The 21,254-nt window shown below is 39.8% G+C and overlaps 1 protein-coding gene across 3 annotated transcripts in view; it reads right to left on the bottom strand.

The window, feature by feature from the left end:
• Positions 1–1,345: 1,345 nt before the first annotated feature.
• Positions 1,346–21,254, bottom strand: part of SCAF4 (SR-related CTD associated factor 4) — a 52,834-nt gene continuing 32,925 nt past the window's right edge. For 2 of the 3 annotated variants that reach the window (XM_037525036.1, XM_037525037.1), the window contains exons 14-20: positions 21,107–21,220; positions 20,136–20,292; positions 18,172–18,329; positions 16,485–16,650; positions 16,315–16,401; positions 15,972–16,163; positions 1,346–2,641 (exon numbers count right to left, since the gene is read on the bottom strand). In XM_037525036.1, coding sequence (XP_037380933.1) covers positions 1,707–2,641; positions 15,972–16,163; positions 16,315–16,401; positions 16,485–16,650; positions 18,172–18,329; positions 20,136–20,292; positions 21,107–21,220 — 1,809 coding nt within the window. In that variant the 3' untranslated portion in view covers positions 1,346–1,706. The remainder of the gene's footprint in view (positions 2,642–15,971; positions 16,164–16,314; positions 16,402–16,484; positions 16,651–18,171; positions 18,330–20,135; positions 20,293–21,106; positions 21,221–21,254) is intronic. The other variant, XM_037525038.1, reaches the window with a different exon arrangement.

Raw genomic sequence — 21,254 nt, 5'->3', positions numbered from 1 at the left:
AATTTGGAAAGACAATTTGCAGTGTTTTTCTAAATCGGTGATAAAGAACAGTATGCTCACAAGTGGCTAAAACCCCTGTTAGGTGGAGAATCTAAAAACAAACAGTATTTAACAGATTCCACTGATGTACAGTTGGTTACATATGCGAGTGACTCTCACAGGAACTCCTCGTGACCTGAAAAGCTGCAAGTGTCATTACTGTCCCTTAGTACTTTGGGGGTTTCGCGTTACACAAAATAGCGTGGTCTAAATACTTTCGACTAGAAATAGGGGCTGCAGGTCTTTGAAATCTGAACATTAAATCAATGTATTATTTCTTAACAGAAGCAGCTTCTATTTGGGGTTTTATGGGCCAACATAAAATTAAGGCTAAGGTTTATCATTCACGTCTGCAGACATGAATCAGGATTTTATCTCCTAAAGGCAGGAACACCATTCCCTTCAAGACTCTCCCCGTCAAAGACCTTGCTGCAGCGTACTGTTTCAAAACCGAAGCAATAAAGCAGCTTCACCTGGGGATGAGGGCAAGGAAAAGGCTAAGTACTCAGCACGCTGAAACTAGGACAGTTAAAAAAAGTAAGAAGAAAAAAAGTTCCAGAAGGGCATGAATGGTCGGGATAAGTAATGGCGGTTCTCTTGGCACCGGGCACGCAGCTTCATGTAGCTGCTTTCCTATTTTTAGATACAGGTTTGGCTTTGGATGTCTCCAGGTCATCAGCAACTATTTTTCCTAATTACTCCAACAGTTTTCAGCAAAAGATGAGGTACTTTATACGTGGCCAAAAGTTAAGTATACCTTTGCCAAGCAGGGGAGCTTGGAAACCGTCAAGATGGGCAACAGGCAAGGCTGACAGGAAGCAACAGGTTGCATTTAAGCCCTTAAACATACAAGACAAAAAAGCTTTCCAGGCTGCAAATGTTACTCAGTTTCTTTAACCCTTTCAAAAAATTTAATGCGACAGTGAAAACACCCCATCTTCTAAATACCCAGGCAGTCAGCTTATAGCACAGCGGGGAAGGGGAGGCCCCACTGCCCCAGCAAAGTTCCTCTTTACACACTTAATTCAGGTACATTTACCACAAAGCCAAAGGCAGGGAAAAAACCTTGATTCAACGCAGAACAAGTTTTTCAATTATATTAAAACAACTAACCTTTACCTTATGATTGAAATGCTAAAGAGCAAAGTATTACAAATAAAAGTGTTCGAGAACAACTACATAAAGATGTCTCTTTCCATCAAATAAACAAGTCTAATTTAGACTCTAGTATTAACAGTTCAAACTTTGATGGTGACCAATCCTTTTCCACCTTAATGCAGTGTAGGAAGAATAGCACACATTAAAGTTTGTTACGAAAATAGAGTTTATTAAAAACATCCCTATTGTTTTGAGGAGCTTTCACCGTTACCTTGTCTTAAATTAAAAAAAAAAAAAAATAGAGAGCACTTCTAATTACGATTTGTAAACTTTTTAAAGTCAAAACTTTTAAAAAGTTACAGCAAAAAGGGTAATATTTATTCATATTTCGGTATTTTTTGTTATTTTGTGGCTATTTTTAAATAGAAGGGAAGCAATCAAATTGCTTACAATGCCCCACCAACTACCGGGGGGCTGTGATATAGCAGGAGCAGATATAATACAGCATCTGTACACCTCACGCTCTACACGCCAGGAAGTGTCACGTCACGTGTGGACAAATCCAGTCTCTAACGAGGAGCCTCTGCTGCTGAGCCAGAATCCTTCTCGGGTTCAACGGATGAGGTAGCCTCAGCAGGTGACTCTTCGGGAGGTTTCACCACTGCAGGCTCAGACTCCCCCTTCTCAAGTTCTGAAACAGCGTCTACGGTTCCCGCTTGGCTAATGGGAGGTTCAATGGTTTTGTTACCACCTGCCCTGTCTGTCACCTCGGGCTTTTCCTTCCCTCGGTTTTCTTCCTTCTCTCTACGAGACTCTCTATCTCTAGAATCTCTCTCTCTGTCTCGATGCCCACTAGAGCGTCTGTTTCTCTCTTCCAAGTCTCTGTGCCTGTCCCGGTCAGGGCTCCTCCTTCCCCACTCTCGCCTTTCACGGGTACTAGTATCTCTGTCATCGTTACGGTTCCCATACCGCTCCCGGTCATTTTCCACCCTATTTCCGAAGGATCTTCTTCCAAACCTTTCTTGGTCTCTACCTGAATTGAACTGCTGCCTGTTATCATTTCTAAACGGCTGTGGTGGCTGCTGAGTTGGTGGCGGCTGCTGAGTTGGCGGCGGCTGCTGTGATTGTGGCTGTGGTGGCGGCGGCTGCTGCTGCTGCTGGGGCTGCTGCTGCCTTCCGTCTCTGTCTTCCGGACCTCCTGGGCCTGGCCCTGGGCCCCCCAGCCCTGGCATTCCACCGGGCCTAACAAAGGGGCCGTGTGGTGGAAAGGGACCTTTCATTCCATGAGGTGGAGGCATCCCAAAGCCCCCCGGTCCTGGTGGTGGCCCTCTATGCATCATATGTGGTGGCATGGGACGAGGTGGCATCAGAGGAAATCGCTGTAAATGAGGTGGAGGCATGCCTGGAGGGCGCTGGAGTGGGATCAGGCCAGGGCGGGCACCGAGAAGACCAGTGGACGGTGCTTGGAGCCCAATTACAGGACCAGGTGCAACTCCTTGAGTACCTAAAAGGCAATAAAAAATAAGTAAAATAAGATGAAAGAATGCATCCTATTTTCAACTGTTTCCTGAGCTTGCGGCGAAATGACATTCCTTCTAGAATACTCATTCTTATCATTTGCCAGTGTATATGGGAGAAAAATCAACATGAGGGCCCAGTAACAACCTGTGGCAAATTCTTAAAGGACATTATGTACTATGGATATTATTCGGGTGTATATTAATATGGAGGTAGAGGTCAAAGTAAGCTGAAAAAGAAAACCATAATTTACCAACTTCTGGAAAGCCTATGTCAAAATTTCCAGTTGCCTTTAGTAGTAGCAGCTTTACCACTCAAGATACTTAAGACAGTTGAGAAACAATGTGCTAAGTCCTAATGACATAAAGGACTGAAGGTTACTTCAGGTGTACTTTTAGAGAAGTTTACACTCTTTTAAGCTTTTAAAAGGATTTATTTATTTATTTATGCATACAAGAGCTGGGGTGTAGGCCAGAGGTGTGAGGGGTGAGAGGATTCACCAGAGACAGAGTGGGGAACAGAACAGGCAGATCTACTGAAACACACTGCTGAGCGAGCAGCGGGCGAGACAGGAGAGGTCTGCTGCACTATGTGGGTAGCTCCCTGGCTGGGATCGAACTTGCGCTACAGTGGCTGCCAATAGCATAGTGCTGAGGCTTATCCCCTTGCACCACCAGGGAGTCCCTACGCTCTTTAAGTTTTTTTTTTTTTTTTTAAGATTTATTTATTCATACAAGCACTGGGTACAGTCAGAAGCACGGGAGGGTGAGAGAATTCACCAGAGCTAGAGCGGAGAACAGAACAGACAGACTGACGAAGAAGTACACTGCTGAGGGGAGCCGCGGGCACAGCGGGAGAGGTCTCCTGAGCCATGTGGGACCCTCTCCTGGCAGCCGGGGATCGAACTGGCGCTGGCAGAGGCTGCAGGCTGCTTCACAACCCAGTGCTCAACTGCTGCGCCACCAGGGAGGCCCCGCTCTTTAAGTTTTAACTCAACTTCATACTAAAAAAATTGGGGTCAGTGACCCAAACCATCCAGTAGAGGAAGGCCTGCGTTTGTGTCATTAAAATGCCTAGTGTGGGTGTTATGTGGTGAGCATCACTGGAACACGGAGGCAGGGTCCATTTTCACAGGTCCCGTTTCAAAGCATGGCACAAGCCCCAAGGACCTTCTAGCCACTCTTCCAACAGCAGCAAGCCTGTCAAAGTTGGTGCTGTTGGAAGTGACAGACCTTCTGATCTTACTCCCCATTTACAGGCAGGTTGGTTCGTGTTCTGGTGTCAGAGTCATCACATACTTACCAACCTGTCACTTAGAACTGTATGGTAAAAGAGAAATTTCTGTGTTTCACCACTTAACAGAAAGGCCGTGTCACATCTCCATTTGTTTCCTTATAAACATCATAAGGCAAACGTGATCAATAGGAGTTACTCTAATAACAGACAACCTTCCAAGGTGTTTACCTCAACTTTTGCTCCTCATAATATGTGGTCCAATACTATTGTCAGATTTAAAATACTAAATAGTATAGACCCCCCAAATGTACATATATATCAGTTCATAACTAGTGTATCATACCCACAGCTTTGATATTTACTTAAACAAAAACATCTTCTTTTAAACACTTTTGCTTGGTGAAATATAATTTTAACATGCAATCACCTTGGACATGTGCCTCAGAAATGGGGATACTAAATGTGTCCTGATGAGATTAAATAGGGTAAAATATGCATCAATTCAGTTTGAGTTAATTGCCGAAATTATTCATTTATTGTGACAGATAATAAATACCCAAACTGAATGGTCAGCTTTGCAAAACTTTCCATTTCTGATTGTTAATGTCATATTGAGCCCTTTTGGCTCCCCAATAACCAGTATGAAGTCAGGCATTCTGCTAGCGGGGAAAAATCTGAATACACTAACCTTCCTATGTCAGATCTAAAGTTGAGGAACACTAGTTCACAACAAAAAGCTAGAAATTATGGAATGGATCAATGAAGCAAAGACCCTGGTCCTTTACAGAATCTTGACTTACTAGGAAAATCCCAATAGACGTTTACGGAAATACCTTATCTTGGACTGAAAATCAGTGTCAAACATTCTTCTCCATGATATTCATTGAGTATATACCAAATATCAGGACAACAAAAGCACCTAAGATGTCCTTGCTTTCACTTTAACTGTGTCGTCCCCAAGTGCGTGGACTTGAACTCCAATTGAGCCACATAAAATGTACCCAGGTACTGTCCCTTTTAACAGAGGTATCATATACAGAAGCACTTCAACAAATCCAACCTTACTTTCCCATCAGCTTTTATTCAAAGACTAAAAGGACCAGTTTTGATTCTGTTATGGGGGTCACTGTGGTGCTTAATTAAGTACCTATTTATAGGCTTACGAGGCCAGTGGAAAATTTAACTACTAGAAAAATGAAGAAGGGGCTCAAAGTGCCTTATTGTAACAGGAGAATTAAATTCACATGAGTTTCTAAGATGAACCAGTGACTCTGCAGGACAGTAAAGTCCTACTCATGACTTGTCCTCCATGACTGGTATCCTCAACCATTAACCTGACAAGAGGTCAGAGGACAGTCAACTCGTCATGCACAGAAGTAGATGGGCAGTGATTCTAAAGCCCCTACCACACATGCATTTGAGGGCGCCGGACTTCAGTTAGCACTCACAATCATAGCATTTAAACCTCCATATTTTTAATAAAGATACTGCCTAATTCACCTGTTCCATTCATGTAGATGTTTGTATTTGGGATTTGCTTTAAAACTATACAAATGGGCCTCCCTGGTGGCGCAGGGGTTAAAGTCTCAGTGCTATCAAGCTATCGCCTGTCAGTGCTGCATGAGTTTGATCCTGGCCAGGGAGCTGACCCACATATGGCACAGCAGACCTCTCCTGTCTCCTCCGCTGCTCCCCTCAGCAGTGTACTTCAGTAGATCTGCCTGTTCTGCTCCCTACTGTCTTTGGTGAATACTCTTACCCACGCCCCCGCCCCAACCTGTGGCCTACACCCCAGTTCTTGCATGCATAAATACATCTTAAAAAAAACAAAACTATACACTCAAATCCCGGTCCCTTGTTTGTTAGTTTCCTTTTAACCCTGTATGAACCAACACTTCCTGGATTCCCCTGACGAATTAGTCCAATAATCCCAAACATTGGTCTTCAGACCATAGAGGTGGTGGTGCAATTATGGATTGTTTTTGCTTATTTGCAGTTGTTTTTAATACATACATTCAGTGAACATGTACTGCTTTTATAGTAAGTGATACTAAAAAACGTATCAGGTGGCCTAAGTCCCTGGTAGGCATGCCAGCTGAATTTTTTTTAGTAAGAAAGCTGACATTATGCATATACACCAATGGAATACATACAGCAAGTTACCCCGGCCCAAAGCGCATTCAAAGTGGTTATTAATTTATCTGCATATGATGTGCAAGACCACGGAACAGGATTCCTGATTACAAAAATAAAATCCATTCACACATTTGAGCTTTACATTAACTCTTATGTGCTGGGAGTATAAAAATAAACCAAAAAAAAACCCTTTACATCCAACAGGACATAGTCTAGTAGAAACAAAAGCTGCAGAGTTGTGCACAGCTGGGGTGGTGACCAAGGTGAGCAGATCAAGCTGATGCACGGAAACTGGAGGGGGTGTCCCAGGGTACGTCTGATGTGGGTCTCAAAGGAAGGTAAGGACATAGGCTGATATGAGCTGGTCAAGACAGCAGGGGCTTTTGAAGAGGGGAGAGAGAACAAGGTGAAGCAGCAACGAGTGTTGTTCTGAGAACTGTAAAAAATGTCTTTTGAAGAAAACTGAGAGGAGAAACTATAGAAGTTTATTACTGAATCAGCAATAGAGAATTTATTTGAATACAAATTACCACCTGCTAAAAGCAAACAAAAAACCCCACCCAACAGGGTTTTCTGAGGCCAAACTGGGGGGGGGGGTTGTCAATTCAGAGGTCTTATATATGAGAAGGAACTTGGAATTTGACTTAAAATTTTTTTTTTTAAACCAGGAATGCTGCTATTTCCATTTTTGAAAGGTCCTTCTAGCAAATAGTTTGCAGGAGAACAAGGCGTAAGAAAGATGCTGGACCATAGGTGGACTCTTATTCTAAGAACCCAGGGGTCAGAGATCAGACTGAACTGAGTAAGGTGCTAGAAATGAGATTTCAGACATTTAGTGGGCAGGACTGACAGGCTTTAAGAGGTGGAGGAAGAGTTTCCTGTTTTGAATGACAGTGAATGGAGGCATCAACGCAATGCAAAAATTTAGGAAAGAGCAGTAATTTGTGGAGACAGATTTCCCACAGCAATCTGAGCTTGGAGGGGCCTGGTTACCCCTGATGGAATGTGCTGCGACTCTACATACACCGAGGCTAGGGGAGAGTGGTGCTAACCAGAACCAGGAGAAACAAAACATGAAGAGTTCAGTCCAGGGGAAACCATCCCTTTAGGTAAGACTCCAAAAATTCTAAAATCCTAAAGCAGAAGGAAAAGCAACAGCCCTGAATGTCTGTATCGTAATTCAAGCACTATAAAAAACTAGGAGTTTAAATGAAAATGACCAAGACTTAACTGGGTATTTCCTACGACGTGAAAAGTTGCATCACAATTAAAAAGTAAAAGATTAAAGGGGATGCCACTGCTATAGTGATGTTTAGACCCCGTAAAACAAACTGCGGGTCTCTTAAGGGTTAAAGGCGGGGTACGGGAGGAAGGTTGCTGTCCTGGCTGGAGTCCAGCAGAGACCTTGGAATCTCAAGAGAACAGGGAGGAGGGACACAAAACGCAGCTTTCTACCAAGCACTGGAGGCCGTGTGAGGTCAGGGAGGCAGACAGCGTCACTGAAGGTCTGAACTCAACATTGCGGGAGTGACCAATTGAATTTAGTTGTACACTTAGAAGTGATAAATTTAAACAGGATCTTTGCAGAGAGCAAAGCATTTACTACGTGAAGGGGGTGGCGGGGAGAGGGGGAGGAGAGGAGGGCAAGGGAACACGGGAAAAGGCAGGTGAGTAGAAAAGGCAGGGCAGTTCTTCCACCTCTTCTCCGCCAACGATCTTGTCTTCCCTTCTACCACAGCCAGGGCCTCTCAAAGCCCTGGGCCTTTCATTACAAGTAACTACCATCCTTGATTTCATTTTCAAGTGTCCCGCCCTCTGACCCCTCATCCCACTCTTCAACCCCACTGGGGTCATGCCCCAGTGCCCTTCATGTGTCCTTATGTTCTTCCTTACCTGCCTCAGGGTCCACGTGCTCCCTCAGTTACCTGGAAATATCTCAACCCTGGTTTTAAATCCAAGTCTTTCATCCAGCTGACACCTGAACAGGGCCTGGGCTCACTGCACCCCGAAAGCATTGACTAGTCTCGTTTTACTTCTGGCCAGCAGCTCTAATTTTCCTAGTCAATTCACATCCTCATGTCCCCAGATGTCCATTCTAAAAATGTTCACGCTTTTCCTTCACATCTTCTCTATTCTGTGCGTAGCTGGTTTGTTTTCTAACTTCAGTGAGATAAATTCATGCAGCTTACAACTTGGGCATGTAAAGTATGTAACTCAACGGACTTTTGTATGCTGAGCTGGGCAGCCATTACAGTTAACTTCAGAACATTTCCATCTTAAAAAAGGAACCCTGTATCCATTAATCATCATTCCTCATTTCCCCCCAACTCTCTCACATATTGTACGTTCTCTCTGGAATTACATACGTGACCCTTCAAGACCAGCTTCTTTTAGTTCGCTTGTCTTCTTAAGGTTCGTTCATGTTGTGGTTTGTGTCAGTGCATTTCGTTTTATTACCGAGTAATATTCCATTATATGGATATACCATGTTTTATCCAGTTAGTTGGTATATTAAAGAAGACTTTCAGAAAAATTTTTCCATCCATTTTTTCCTCTACTGGCTCTTCCAAGATGATGCTGTAGTTTCATCCATCTTTTTAGAAATAAGAATAAATGCCCTCACCTTTCATCACCTCATTTTACCGTTACCCTATATAGCAAAATCTCCTCAAAGCCATGTTCAAATCATTGTATGATTTGTTCATCTTTTGTTCACTCCTGACCCTACGTAATTGGGCTTTTGGACCCATTATCCCAATGAAACCACTTTTTTCTCAAGGTCACATAGGAAATACCTTCATTTTACTGAATCCAGCTGGCAAATCCCGATGCTCTTCCTTGACCCATCGACGGCATCTCCTAATTGATCGCTAGGAACTCTCTTTACTTGGCTTCCTCTTTTTGCCTCTAAGCCCACTGTCTGAACCTGCTCAATGCTCAGTATCCTTTGCTGGACACAACAGTGTAGAACAGTGGTTAAAAGCACACCTTGAATTCTAACTCCAATTGTAGCTGTGACCTTGGGCGGGTAACTTCATCTCTTCATGCTTTAGTTACCCCAACTATAAAATACCTTATAGGTCCATGAGGCTTAAGTGACTGAGTTAAATTCTTCAGAAGACTTCTTTCCTGGCATATGGCATTGTGTATATGTCATACTCTCAACGGCTAAATGCTGAAATATTCCTAGGCTCATCCTTTTCCTCCTCTATTCACATTCCATCCTTAGGCAGTCTAACAGACTCCAGCGGCTTTACATGTCATCTAAATATTTTTTTACATGTTATCTAAATATTAACTAAATACCTAGTCCTTGCTAATGACACCAGGATTTACATCTTACACTTTAGTTACCAGCTGTTTACACGATATCCACACCTGAATACTAAGGTTAAATACCCGGCATTTTAACTTGCTATCCTCTTATCAAACGCATTCTTCCTTGAGATCCGCAGGAATGGCAGTTACATTCTACCAACTGTTCAGCTCAAAAACAGTGATTGTCTCCTTTCTCTTACATCCCGTATTTAAGTAACAAGGCAATTCTGTAAGCTGTCTTCAAAATCAAGCCAGAATCCATTATCACTTCCATCGCACCACCTCAAATACAAGTTGTTATATCTCATCTACTGTAGCAGCATCCAAACTAGCCTCCTCTTTCCACTCTTAATTCTAGTCTGATTTCTATGTGACTACATTCATCCTTTAAAGATGTCTATCAGTTAACACTCTCCTCAAAACTCCTACTGCATTCATAACCTGCCCCTTTTACAACTTTCTTTAAACTCACCGCCTGACACTTTTCTCCCCTTTGCTCCAGTCTTACTAGCCCACTGCAGCCCCTTTAGTACTTCCCTCTACCTGAAATGTCTGTACTCCTATGATGTGGCTCTTTCCTATGTATTTCATCTCCTATGACCACATTACATGCCCTACCTGGCTGTCCTCCTTAAAATAGCACACCCCATGTGATATTCCACCAATTCCCTAGCTGTTCCATTTTATTCTTCGATTATCTTCACATGAAACTCTTAGTTCACTTATTAACTAAGCCCCACTACAATATAAGCTCCAGGAGGACAGGACTTGTTCATTCAGATATCTTTAGGAACTGGTAGGTGCACAGCACACAGAAGGTAGTGATTGGTTAAATACACGCTGAATGTCTGATGGTAGAGGCTGAGGTCATGACCAAACTCACAAGAAGACACCTCTAGGAGGCAAGAACAGAAGTTACATGGTCCAGGTCTCTCCACAAGGCCGGTGAGTTTCTTCCATTGTAAACCTATGAAGACCTGAAATTTTCTTTGAGAAAGGCTGCAATTGTCTTTTACCACTTTTTCCTGTTCCTAGTTGCAGTTCCACTTTTATCTGATCCCAACAGAATTAATGTCACTGTGGCATTTTGTATAAGCCTAAAATAGAATTTTCCCACACAAGGGAAAAAGATACAGTAAGCATTCTTAAGTTTTCTCGATGCCCTGAGATCAGTTCCCCAGCAATTGTGCTCTCTACACACACATATAAATCAAGTTTTTCCACAATTCCAGACTTTCAGAAAATTGAAATAACAGTGCAACCCCATACATTTCCTCTGCTTATATTTATCAACTGGCAAGATTTAGGGAGGGCACAATTATCCTGACAGATACTAAGAGATATTCTTACAGTAGGTAGTTTTGAAACTGGGGCGAATGGAAGAATAAGGAGCTGGTTTTCAAAGAAAGTAAGTACTTTTAGATTGCATTATACATTAAGATCATGCAAAATATCAGTGGTAGCATGTCAGTGAGAACTTTAGGAGAAAATAGTAGGAGTTTTCAATAATATATAATACAATGCAGGTGAGATATGCATATAAACATGAAAACCAGAATTCCAAGTGAAAAAGAAATTAGAAAATTCTTTCTTTACAACAATTTGTTATATTTTTGTAAAACAATGTACAACAGGGAATGGCCAATTTCCCTCTAGTTCTTTTTAAATGCATTTCAGATTTTTTCTTTTGTAGATGAAATGCTGGCTACTTTACTCTGGCAAAGTATAACAGGTATGACTCAGAGTTAGAAGTTGCATTATCAGAGTCAAGAAGTGAAGAATATACAGTTAATCTATCATTACTGCAGGGAATTGCAGTATTAGCTAGGAAAAAAAAAAAAAAAATCTTACCTGAAATTCTTCACAGCATAATCTTTGTCTAGCAAAATTAATTGAGAGCCCAGCATTTCTGTCCCTCCCACCTCAAGCCCAAGATGTCTGTCAGAGACTTCCATTTAGAGAGCCTTAATTAAGGTTGGAGTTCTGTAGTCTAAGAGGTGCGAGGGGGAAACGGACACAATTGTGATTATCAGCTTTCGCAATTCTGTGCCAAGACATTCCTGGTGTTTTGTTTGAAGAGCTTCACCTTCCGAGAATTCATACCCAAGGCAAGTACTTGTGGTGGATTGATCACTATTAATTATCCACTGAACAACGCTAGACACTAAGTCGAGGACACGGATGAATATTTGGAAACTTTTTGTTCCATGTAACACTAATGGGATAATGTAATGCAATATTTAGAAAACCAAAGATTTTAAAACTTTCAAAGAAGACTTTTAGAGTATAAATAAAACCAACAGACATTTTAGGTACCAAATCAAACACCTGGTAGGTCCCTCTAGCTTGTAATTTAATATAACCAAATGTTAGAGCAAATTTCACAAAGAAAAAAATATTAAAATACAAAAATTATTATGAGGAATGTAGACATTATCCTGAAAAAAACCCAACCTTGTAGAATTTTCTTTAAGTTTCCGCTAAATGCTGTTTACACTAGTAGATTGGTGGGCTAATGTTCTATTTCAAATGCTATTAAAAATTGCTATAAAAATTATAATGCTGGGACTAGAAATCCCAGGTGAAGTAAAATCACCACAAAAATCAAACACCAATTTAAAAGCAATTACTGAACTTAATGGTAAAATTATTCATCTTCTGAGCAGTTATAAGGATCATGACTACTGCATAAAAAGCAAAAATACCTGTTTAAATATAACTCACAAGCAAATTATGTCCACATAATGCCCCGGAGTCCACATTTGGGAACATTAACTCATGGCGATCAAGGCCATGCAGGCAATGTGTGGAAGTAAAGCCTGACGTACATCACACCGCTTTCCAGCAATCCAGCCTGCAGGCCACGAAGGTGTGAATTCTGCTTTAAGTCTTTGGTAACAAAAACGATCAGAAAGTAGAAAGCAATCTTATAAACACCCAATATTTATAAATGTCACCATCACCTACAGGAGTGTGAACCAAACTGGGGAGAATCTCTGCATATCAATAATGAAGATATGTATTTGGCAAGGGAAGAGGCTTTAATTTTCTCCAAAAGCGGAGTCCAACCTAGCTAATTTTTCCTTCAAAAGGTATTTTGCATATATTGTAACACAACAGAGATATTTAACACAAACAAACTTTTTTTGGTGTATTTTTTTTATTGTTTGGAAAACCAAAGTAACCCAAATATCACACAATGAACTTTTTAATAAAAATATGCTTTACATTGTATTATGTACATATAATACAAAAGTCTTTTAAAACAAACACTTATACAATCAAGAGAATGTGCTTAATATTCTTTCTCTCCTAGGTGATTAACAACTTGTAGACTATTACCTGTGGCTCTTATAAAATCACCGTTGTTCTACTAGTTACTCTAGAATGTGATGTACTAAGAATGGATTTCTTTAAAATCAAGTGATAATGAATTTTTACTGCATGTCAAATAATTTTATATTTTCAGATTATCAGTTTCTGAAATAATCAGAAGCTCAAAGATGGAAGTTTAGTTCTCTGTAAATGTGGCAGTGGGGGCTACCTTCAGCCCAATTCCAGAAATAGGTAGCTATCTCCTCCCAAACTAACAAAAAGCCTTAAGTCTGACCATTCAGAAAATTATTTAAAAATTATTTAAAGCAACCCACTGCCTCTTCCTAGTGTATTCAGGCCTCATCATAAAATTTCGTGAGATCTGTTGAATATTTGCTTGGCCCCTGCTACTCCAAAAATGTTGCTGCCACGTTTCAGAAATTAAGATCCAAGAACTTAGTTAAGTCTCAAGACACACTGAGTATCACTACTGGAAAGGATAGAGTCACCATGCTGTGCTATTTTTAAATGAAATCTCACTATGACTAACACACATTTTTTGTTAGTAAGTTGACTTATGGGACTTTAATACATGTGAACTTATGATCTGGTCTAATCTACCATGAAAATATCTGAGGCAATTATGTCAAGATACATTTGTTTCCTAAAAATTCTGCTTCCTCAGTCTGCAGGAGATTTAGGTAGAACAGTTTTAAATGAACCATAGCTAAAAAGTAGTACTATAAGACTGCAAAGTTTAAATACTCTTCTCTAGGCATTCTAAGTATCATCTGTGACATTCCTTACCTGTAATAATAACCCGCCAGCACTGAGTGCTTATTCAGTGGCAAGCCCTGGGTCGGTTGTTTCATACATGCTATTAGCCCATGGAATCAGCCCAGTACCTGGCTGTGTCATTTTCATTCCCCTTTTTTACAGATAAAGAAACTGAAGTGAAATTCAGTGTTTATCACCTTCTAAGCTTAATTTTCTGGTACGTTGAAACATTTCTTTTTATTACATCATAACAAAAAGAATTAGAGCACCTATGGGATATGTGAAAACATCTTAATTTTATTATTCCATCATTTGGCCAACATCAAAAATATCCCAAACTAAATACTGATCCCTTAGAGCTGTAAAATAGCATGTGTTTATTACATTCCGTTATCAAATATGGAACAGAGACTAGTCTTTTGTATACGCCCTCATTTATTTGCACACACATTAAAAAGTGTCATTTTTCTAAAGGGTCAAATTCATGACAGATTCTTCCCAAGATTGCTAATTGAAGGAACATAGACGGGGTTATCATGATTGAATTAAGTACTGCATGTTAGTTAACAGTGCTTATTTCAACCCAACATGTGTTTAAGTTATGTCAAATTCTAACTTTTATATTTTGAAGTCTTCAATTTCCGTATTTCAATATTTTTAAGAAAAATCATCAAAGTGAAGTATAAACAACCCTGCACTGAAAACTGCCCACCTACCCATTTACTCATGTAACGAATGACCCTTTCCAATGGACCCTTCATTCTAGCACAGAATGTGTAGAGGAGATGGACGTCGAACAGGTATGTCAGGTAATGATAAACGTTAAGAATTTACTATTTTTCCTAGCAGTGTTTAGCTTAATTTTCAACTCACCAACAAATATCTGTTTTGTTCTACATATTGGATGAAGAGCTTATCTATTTCAGTAGTGCTAAGAAATAAAGGGCAGACCTAATGTTAAATCAAAGGCAGGTTACTTGTTTTTCAAAGTGTATGGTTATTAAACTCTGGAAATGATGACATCTTCTCACTCATTCAAGAAATTTACTAAGCTCAGGAAAAAAAAAAAAAAAAAATGCACACAATTTTTAAAACAGTCGCAGGTGGCCAAACATCCATGAATGCTAGATTACGAAAGCTCATTTCAAAGAGATTCACAATGGGGGTGTGGATGTGGGGTGGAGGAAAGGTGTTTGATCAGAAAATTCTATCTCACTCAAATTCTGTGCTATGACAAACATGCACAACAAAACTGAGATCCAAAGATGTTAAGGTTTCCTGATTCCTACTGCAACGTTCCCTCTATTATGTGATCCCCTTTAGGTTGTAGACCTCTTAAGCAACTTCCTTATTAAACATTTTCCATCATCATGATGACTATTGCTACCTTACTTTTGACAATTTTTAAATTCAAATCCTCTTTTACCATTACCCAGTCTGTGTACTAAAAGAAGTAAAAATCAAGTTTATTATCAGCCTAAGCTCAGTCTTGGAGAGGGCAGAACACAGTATGCCATTTAAAAGCAAATTGATTTTTATTATAAATGAAGTACATGCACAAAGTAAAATTTCTAACAGTACTTAAAGGTATAGATGAAAAGTAAAAGTCCTGCATCACACCCAATGTCCATCCTACATCTCAAAGGGAACTAATTATGCTCTGGTCTAAAAAATCTAAGATTATGAAAGCACACCTGTGCACACAGACATACCTCTGAAAAATACAATGGGCTCACGGGCCTGGACAGGTAACACTAAAGACGAATTAACTGCCCATAAGGAGACTGAAGTGTAATTATACTCGGCAATACCATTTCAAATATAACAATTTATTAAAAGCTAGTCACTATAAGTAAATGATATATTCATTTATAATTCAAGAAAGGGTCATTTATAATTGTCTTCAAGTTATAAACAATCTCAACCACACTTCCCTTATGAGTAGTAAAGTTGTGGGTAAAGAGTAGAACAGAAAAACTGCAGCAGGAAAGAACTAAGAGGCCAGTGGGAAAGCACTGCCTTAGGCTGTGCAAGTATCCTTCAGATAACAAAGCCATTTTATTGCAATGTAGCAAAGACCATTTCTTTGCTAGCCCACAGTCACTACTAAAGTGCAGGGAATTTAGATACATAAAAATCGGCCCAGACAGGAATAAACCTATGTTGTCAAAGAAACGCTCTCTTATAAAGCTCTGGAGGTAGGTCAGTCATGAGTTTTGTACCCATTCCTTTTCATAGAGATTAATTCAATCCTTTTCCTATACCAACTAAGACGTGTGAATCCAAACTTTTATTCAAAACAAACATGACTTTATCCTTGAGGTTTTCTCATGGGCTACTCTTGGTAAAGATGGAAATACACATTATTTAAGAGGAAGATCTTCCTCGAAGAAAAATACAAGCCATAGAGAACATTTCACCAAAACTATCATTGTTTTTAACAAAACTTAAGCTGGGTTGGGGTGAGGATGGGGGTGGGGATGGGGTGGGGGCAGTGTGAGCAAAGAAAACTAATGATAAAAAAATTAACTTACCAAGAAGCGAAACAGGCTGGGTTACAGGAGGGGCGGGCAGATTCGTGGGCGCAGCAGGTGGCACAGCAGAGCCGTACATTTTCACACTGTCACCAGACTCGGCGTTTCCTCTAGCCCCAGATACCACTGTTGGAATGGGATTTCCAATAGATAAGTCTTTTGTAGTGTCTTCATTTATACCAGCGATAGTAGCTAAGGAATATAATTACATCAACATGTGAAGCTGAATAATTATCTCCCCGGTCAACACTTTTTGCCATACTTTAGACCCTACTACTGTCCATTCTCCCTCCTGCTCCCAACTCCAAGAGGGCAAGTGAACACAAAGGAAAAACATGCTTACAGTTTGGGATGCTTATTGGTGGAGTGTGAGGAGGAGGAATGGATACTGGTGGAGTTATAGGAGGTGGGGGTCCAGGAGGAAGAAAACCTAGAATAAGAAAAAGAATGTTAACTTATGCTGTTATCACTTCATATCAGACTGCAAAAAACCACCTCAAACAACATAGGTACCTGGTGGTAAATGCATTGGGTTGAATCCTGGGCGCAAAAATGGTGGAGGAGGAGGAGGAGGAGGAACACCAGGACCAAAGCCAGGAGGGGGGATTCCCAAAGGGGGTGTGAACGTGGGTGGCTGGAGAGCACCAACTACAGGAGGACCTGGCTGATGAGGTGGGACCTATAAAGAAAACAGAAAAATGAAGCCACGTATCTTGCTACCCTCCCACCCATATAGATGAAGAAAGTACCTGTTGAAAAGAGATACTTCTAAGTATGTGCTTAGATGCATAAATTTATTAGATAGCAGGTGGTAATCTGTACCTACTCCAAATAAATCAATTTTTTTTCCTAACAAATTCACGCCGCATTTTACCACCATCCACTAGTATTCTGATAGAGTACACTATGTTAATAAAATGTTCTCATTCAGGTCAGTAAGTTTGGGAAATACTACTCTATACCTGGCAATCTACACACGGATTAAAATTACAAGTTCTAGGGTCAAACTGCTCAGCCATCCCTTCAACTAGCTGTGTGACAAGGAACTTAGACCCCGTAGACCTCGGTTTACTACTCATCTGTAAAATGGAAAAGTGCCAACCTTACATAATCATAGGATCATAGGAACTGAAGAGTTTTATACATGTTAAGTGCTGGTGCCTGGCATTTTAAATAAATACCCAATTCATATTATTGTTTAAAAAAGAAAGTATGATTAATTTAAGTAAGTCAGGTTTCTTTAAATGAGTACTGACATACAGTAAATCTTACTCAGAACCTGCTCTAGAAGGAATATCCCAAAGGTCAAGAGCTTGCCAACTAGAAAATCCATTTGTAAAAACAGAATTATGTACGAACATAATTTTCTCCTTACTTTGAGAAAACCAGAGGCTAGAATACACTCTTTTGTGATAGCTTAGATTTATCTGAGATTGTTTTTTTATGTGAGAAACTACGGGAGGTATTGAAAGAAAATTCTAGTAGATCACATTAAAACTATGAGTCAAGTATTTATAATTTTTACCATTGAATAAGAATTTGTAAATGCATCATTTTGTTCTTATATCAGGAAACATGTCAATACACATTATCTCATTTAGTCCTCAAAACAACTCTGATGTAGGACGAACACTACAGCCAAAGTAAGGAAAGGAAATTTGCACATTCTAATAGTACAACAAAAATAAGGTCAGGTGACTTTCCCAGTCACACTACTGAGCGTTAACAGTAGAGTTGGAATAAAAATCTTGTTCTGCCAGAATCCAGCTTCTTCTGAACACAAAGACTGACCAAACCAGCAAATACTCTCTATGAGAATATACCTTCACACTAACCAGCACTCAACTTAGTAAATAGCTCTCATTTATCACACCTCCCAAACTGAAGATTAAGAAACCCTTTCCCTCAAATCAGCTGCTTGATGGGTATAAATTCGTGTTCCTTCAGAACATAAAATCCCTGAAAAAAGATACAATTAAAAAAAAGGTAACAGTAAGCAAAATACAAGAAACTCATTATACTTTTGCATCTCATGTCTGAAACGTTCATTATAAGGTAAGACAATGAATAATTTAGGAAGTTTATGTATAAAGAACTATGAATTTATAAATCTAGACACATACATCTACCAGAAGAATTAGAAGGAAATATCTTTCACTTTCAAACACTTTAAAGTTTAAATAATGCTCCAAAAAATTACCTGTGGAGGAGGTACTGTTATAGGTGCAGGAACAGGAATGGGAGGGACAGGCACAGGTAAAGGTTTAGGGATGGGTGATACTGGTTCTGTGTGTGAGGTTTCAGCGCCTCCATTTTGAGCAATTTCATTTTCAGGTTTCTTCGGAATTCCTTTCCAATCTATGAGAAGTAAAGAAATTTAAACAAAAAAAATTTACCGTGTTTAGTTTACAATTTAAATTTTGGAAATGATACTCCTGTTAAGTTTAATTACTTAAGGGTACTAAGTAATGTGCCTATGAATCAATACAGGCACAATCTTTGGGAGGAATCATGTGCTCCAAAACTTTTTTTTTTTTAAAATAAAGATTTTTGTTTATTTATTTATGCATAGAAGAACTGGGGTGTAGGCCAGAGGAGCTGCGGGGCAGGGCGGGGGGGGGGGGGAGATTGTTAAGAAGATTCACCAGAGACAGAACAGGGGAGCAGAACAGGCAGATCTACTGAAATACACTCCTGAGGGGAGGAGCGGGTGAGACAGGAGAGGTCTGCTGCACCATTTGGCCAGGGATTGAAGTCAGGCAGCAGAGGTCATAGTGCTGAGACTTAACCCCTACGTCACCAGGGAGGCCCCTCCAAAACCTTTTTAATATTATAAAATATAGGGGTCCCTGGTTGTACAAGTTGTTGGGTCTCGACACTATCAAGCTATCGCCAGCCCCCACAGCATGAGTTCAACCCCAGCCAGGGAGCTAACCCACATGGCACAGCAGACCTCTCCTGTCTTGCCCGCTGCTCACCTCAGCAGTGGATTTTAGCAGATCCACCTGTTCTGCTCCCCACTCTGTCTCTAGTGAATCCTCTCACCCCCTGCACCTCTGGCCTACACACCCCAGTTCTTGTATGCATAAATAAAAATCTTTTTTTTTTTTTTTTTAAAATAACAACAAAATCAAAGAACAATGAGAATGCTTACCACGTGCCAGGCACATTTCTAAGCATTATACAGATTAATACATTTAATTTTCATAACCATCCACAGTAGGTGCTATTATAATCATTTCCATTTTATACGGAAATAATGAAGAAAATAATTTGCCCAAGATCATGGAGTAACAAGTGGCAGAACTGGACCCAGACACATCTGGCCCTAGAGTCTGTATTCTTAACCACAACACTGTACTGCAGGAAAGAAGAGTAGAATTCTTTTCACTTTGGACCACAGCATCCCGGATACCTGACACAAAAAAGGCCCTCAATACCTGTACACCTAAACAGAAACCCTGCTCTATTCTTATGTGAAGGAATCATATATGGTGAAGGTGCGAGGAGGGTATGGGAACAGTCAGAATTGTTTCATCTCTTCTTGGTTCTTAAACCATCACTCTGACTCAGCACTTCCTTTAAACATGTACTCTATTCTGCCATGTCATCCGGTGCCCCTTTTTTCACAGGTGCCCCTGTGATTTATCAATCTCCAGGTCATGCCCACACAAGCTGCCATTTTCCACGCTGCCATCCCACTGTCAAAAATATGGTATTTTTGGTATACATGTTAGTAAGTGCACCTCACCTGAGACATTACTTTAGATTGTTTCTCTGAACATTTAAACATTTCCAAAGAAATTAGGAAGCACTGGATTAAAACATATTACCCATAAAACACACTGTAAGACCCATTTGATCAAAGCTTTCACAGTGAAAAGCCTGCTTACAATCTCCTCAACACTATAATTAATAATTAACTTCATGATTAGAAATGGCTTCACTCCTCTCTATATCTATCCCACTAGATATAAGTTGCGTAAGGGCAAAGATCACATTTATACTATTTACCATTACATTCTCAGTTTATAATGAAGAGATTGGCATGTAGTAGATACTTGAAAAAAATCTCAGTTATTTCTTAATGCAAGGAGAAAATAGTTGTTATAAGCACTATCAAGAAAACAGATGAATTTAAAGAGAAATTAAATGTTTCTTTACCTGGATTAAGTGTATCTCCATCTAACATTCCCCCTTCACAAAAGCTCTCTAGTTCTTCAGGCTTCACTTTGTCCCAAGGAATATAAGTAACACCAAGTTCTACATCCCAATACTGCTTGTAGTCTGCTTTTATTCCCTTGTTTAAGGCCCAGGCAATCTATTTCACCATTAGTTAAAACATACAAAAAAAAAAAGAAAGGGAGAAGAGTATCATACATTTTGAAAGTTAGCTGTTACCACTCTAATCACTCAAACTCAGGTAGCAAGGGAGCAATATGGCCTGGCCATCCACAGGTCATTCAATGGTTTATTTGGCACCAGGAAACCAGTTACCCTTTTATCCCATCACAGGATGGAAATTTTACCCACTCGCTAACCTCTCCTCCTTCAATCCAACCAACATAAAACTTAAAGGAAAAAGTATTAAGGGAAGGCTGAAACTCCCTATAGAACCCAATATACTACGGGGCCACTCTCCAAAGTTCTAGGCACTATAATTATTCAACATGAGCAGAATTCCTTTGTGGTGCAATCTAAGAGCAGACCAGGGTACTGACATTGAGAAAACACGACTCCAGTCCCGCAGAGGAAGAGTATCCACGTACCCAACTTTTTATCTAGTTTTGATGAATATTTTTCATAGCCAATCCAAGACAAGATGGTCAACTTTTAAAATGTGGAAAATCCAAAATATTTTAAATGACAAAACAATGTACTAAATGTCATTATATTTAAAGGATCAATTAGTGAAATATCTTGATTAAACTACTGACATTTAAAACAAATTTCTACCATGTTCCTAACATTTCAAATTTTCGTTAACCTTTAGAACATAACTTCTTTTAAAAAAGCATGTATAGGAAGGCCCTCTATTAAAAAGTGTCATTTCTAAGCCCCATATTAGTTTTTAAAGTCATGCTATATTATCTATTAAATTAAAAAAAGTGAATTATAGGATATAAAAACTGTACCTTTATGGATTTCTGGTTCACTTTGTAGTTTCCTCGGCTCAGTTTCTGCAGGGCACGATATGCATCTTGCCTATGAACCATAACAATATAGGCACAACCTCTGGGAGGAATCATCTGTTCCAAAACATATTTAATATTATAATATATA

Source organism: Talpa occidentalis, unplaced genomic scaffold (assembly GCF_014898055.3).
Source record: "Talpa occidentalis isolate TD23 unplaced genomic scaffold, MPIMG_talOcc4v2.1 talOcc4.4, whole genome shotgun sequence".
Lineage (NCBI taxonomy): Eukaryota > Metazoa > Chordata > Mammalia > Eulipotyphla > Talpidae > Talpa > Talpa occidentalis.
This window is presented reverse-complemented; position numbering and strand designations above follow the sequence as displayed.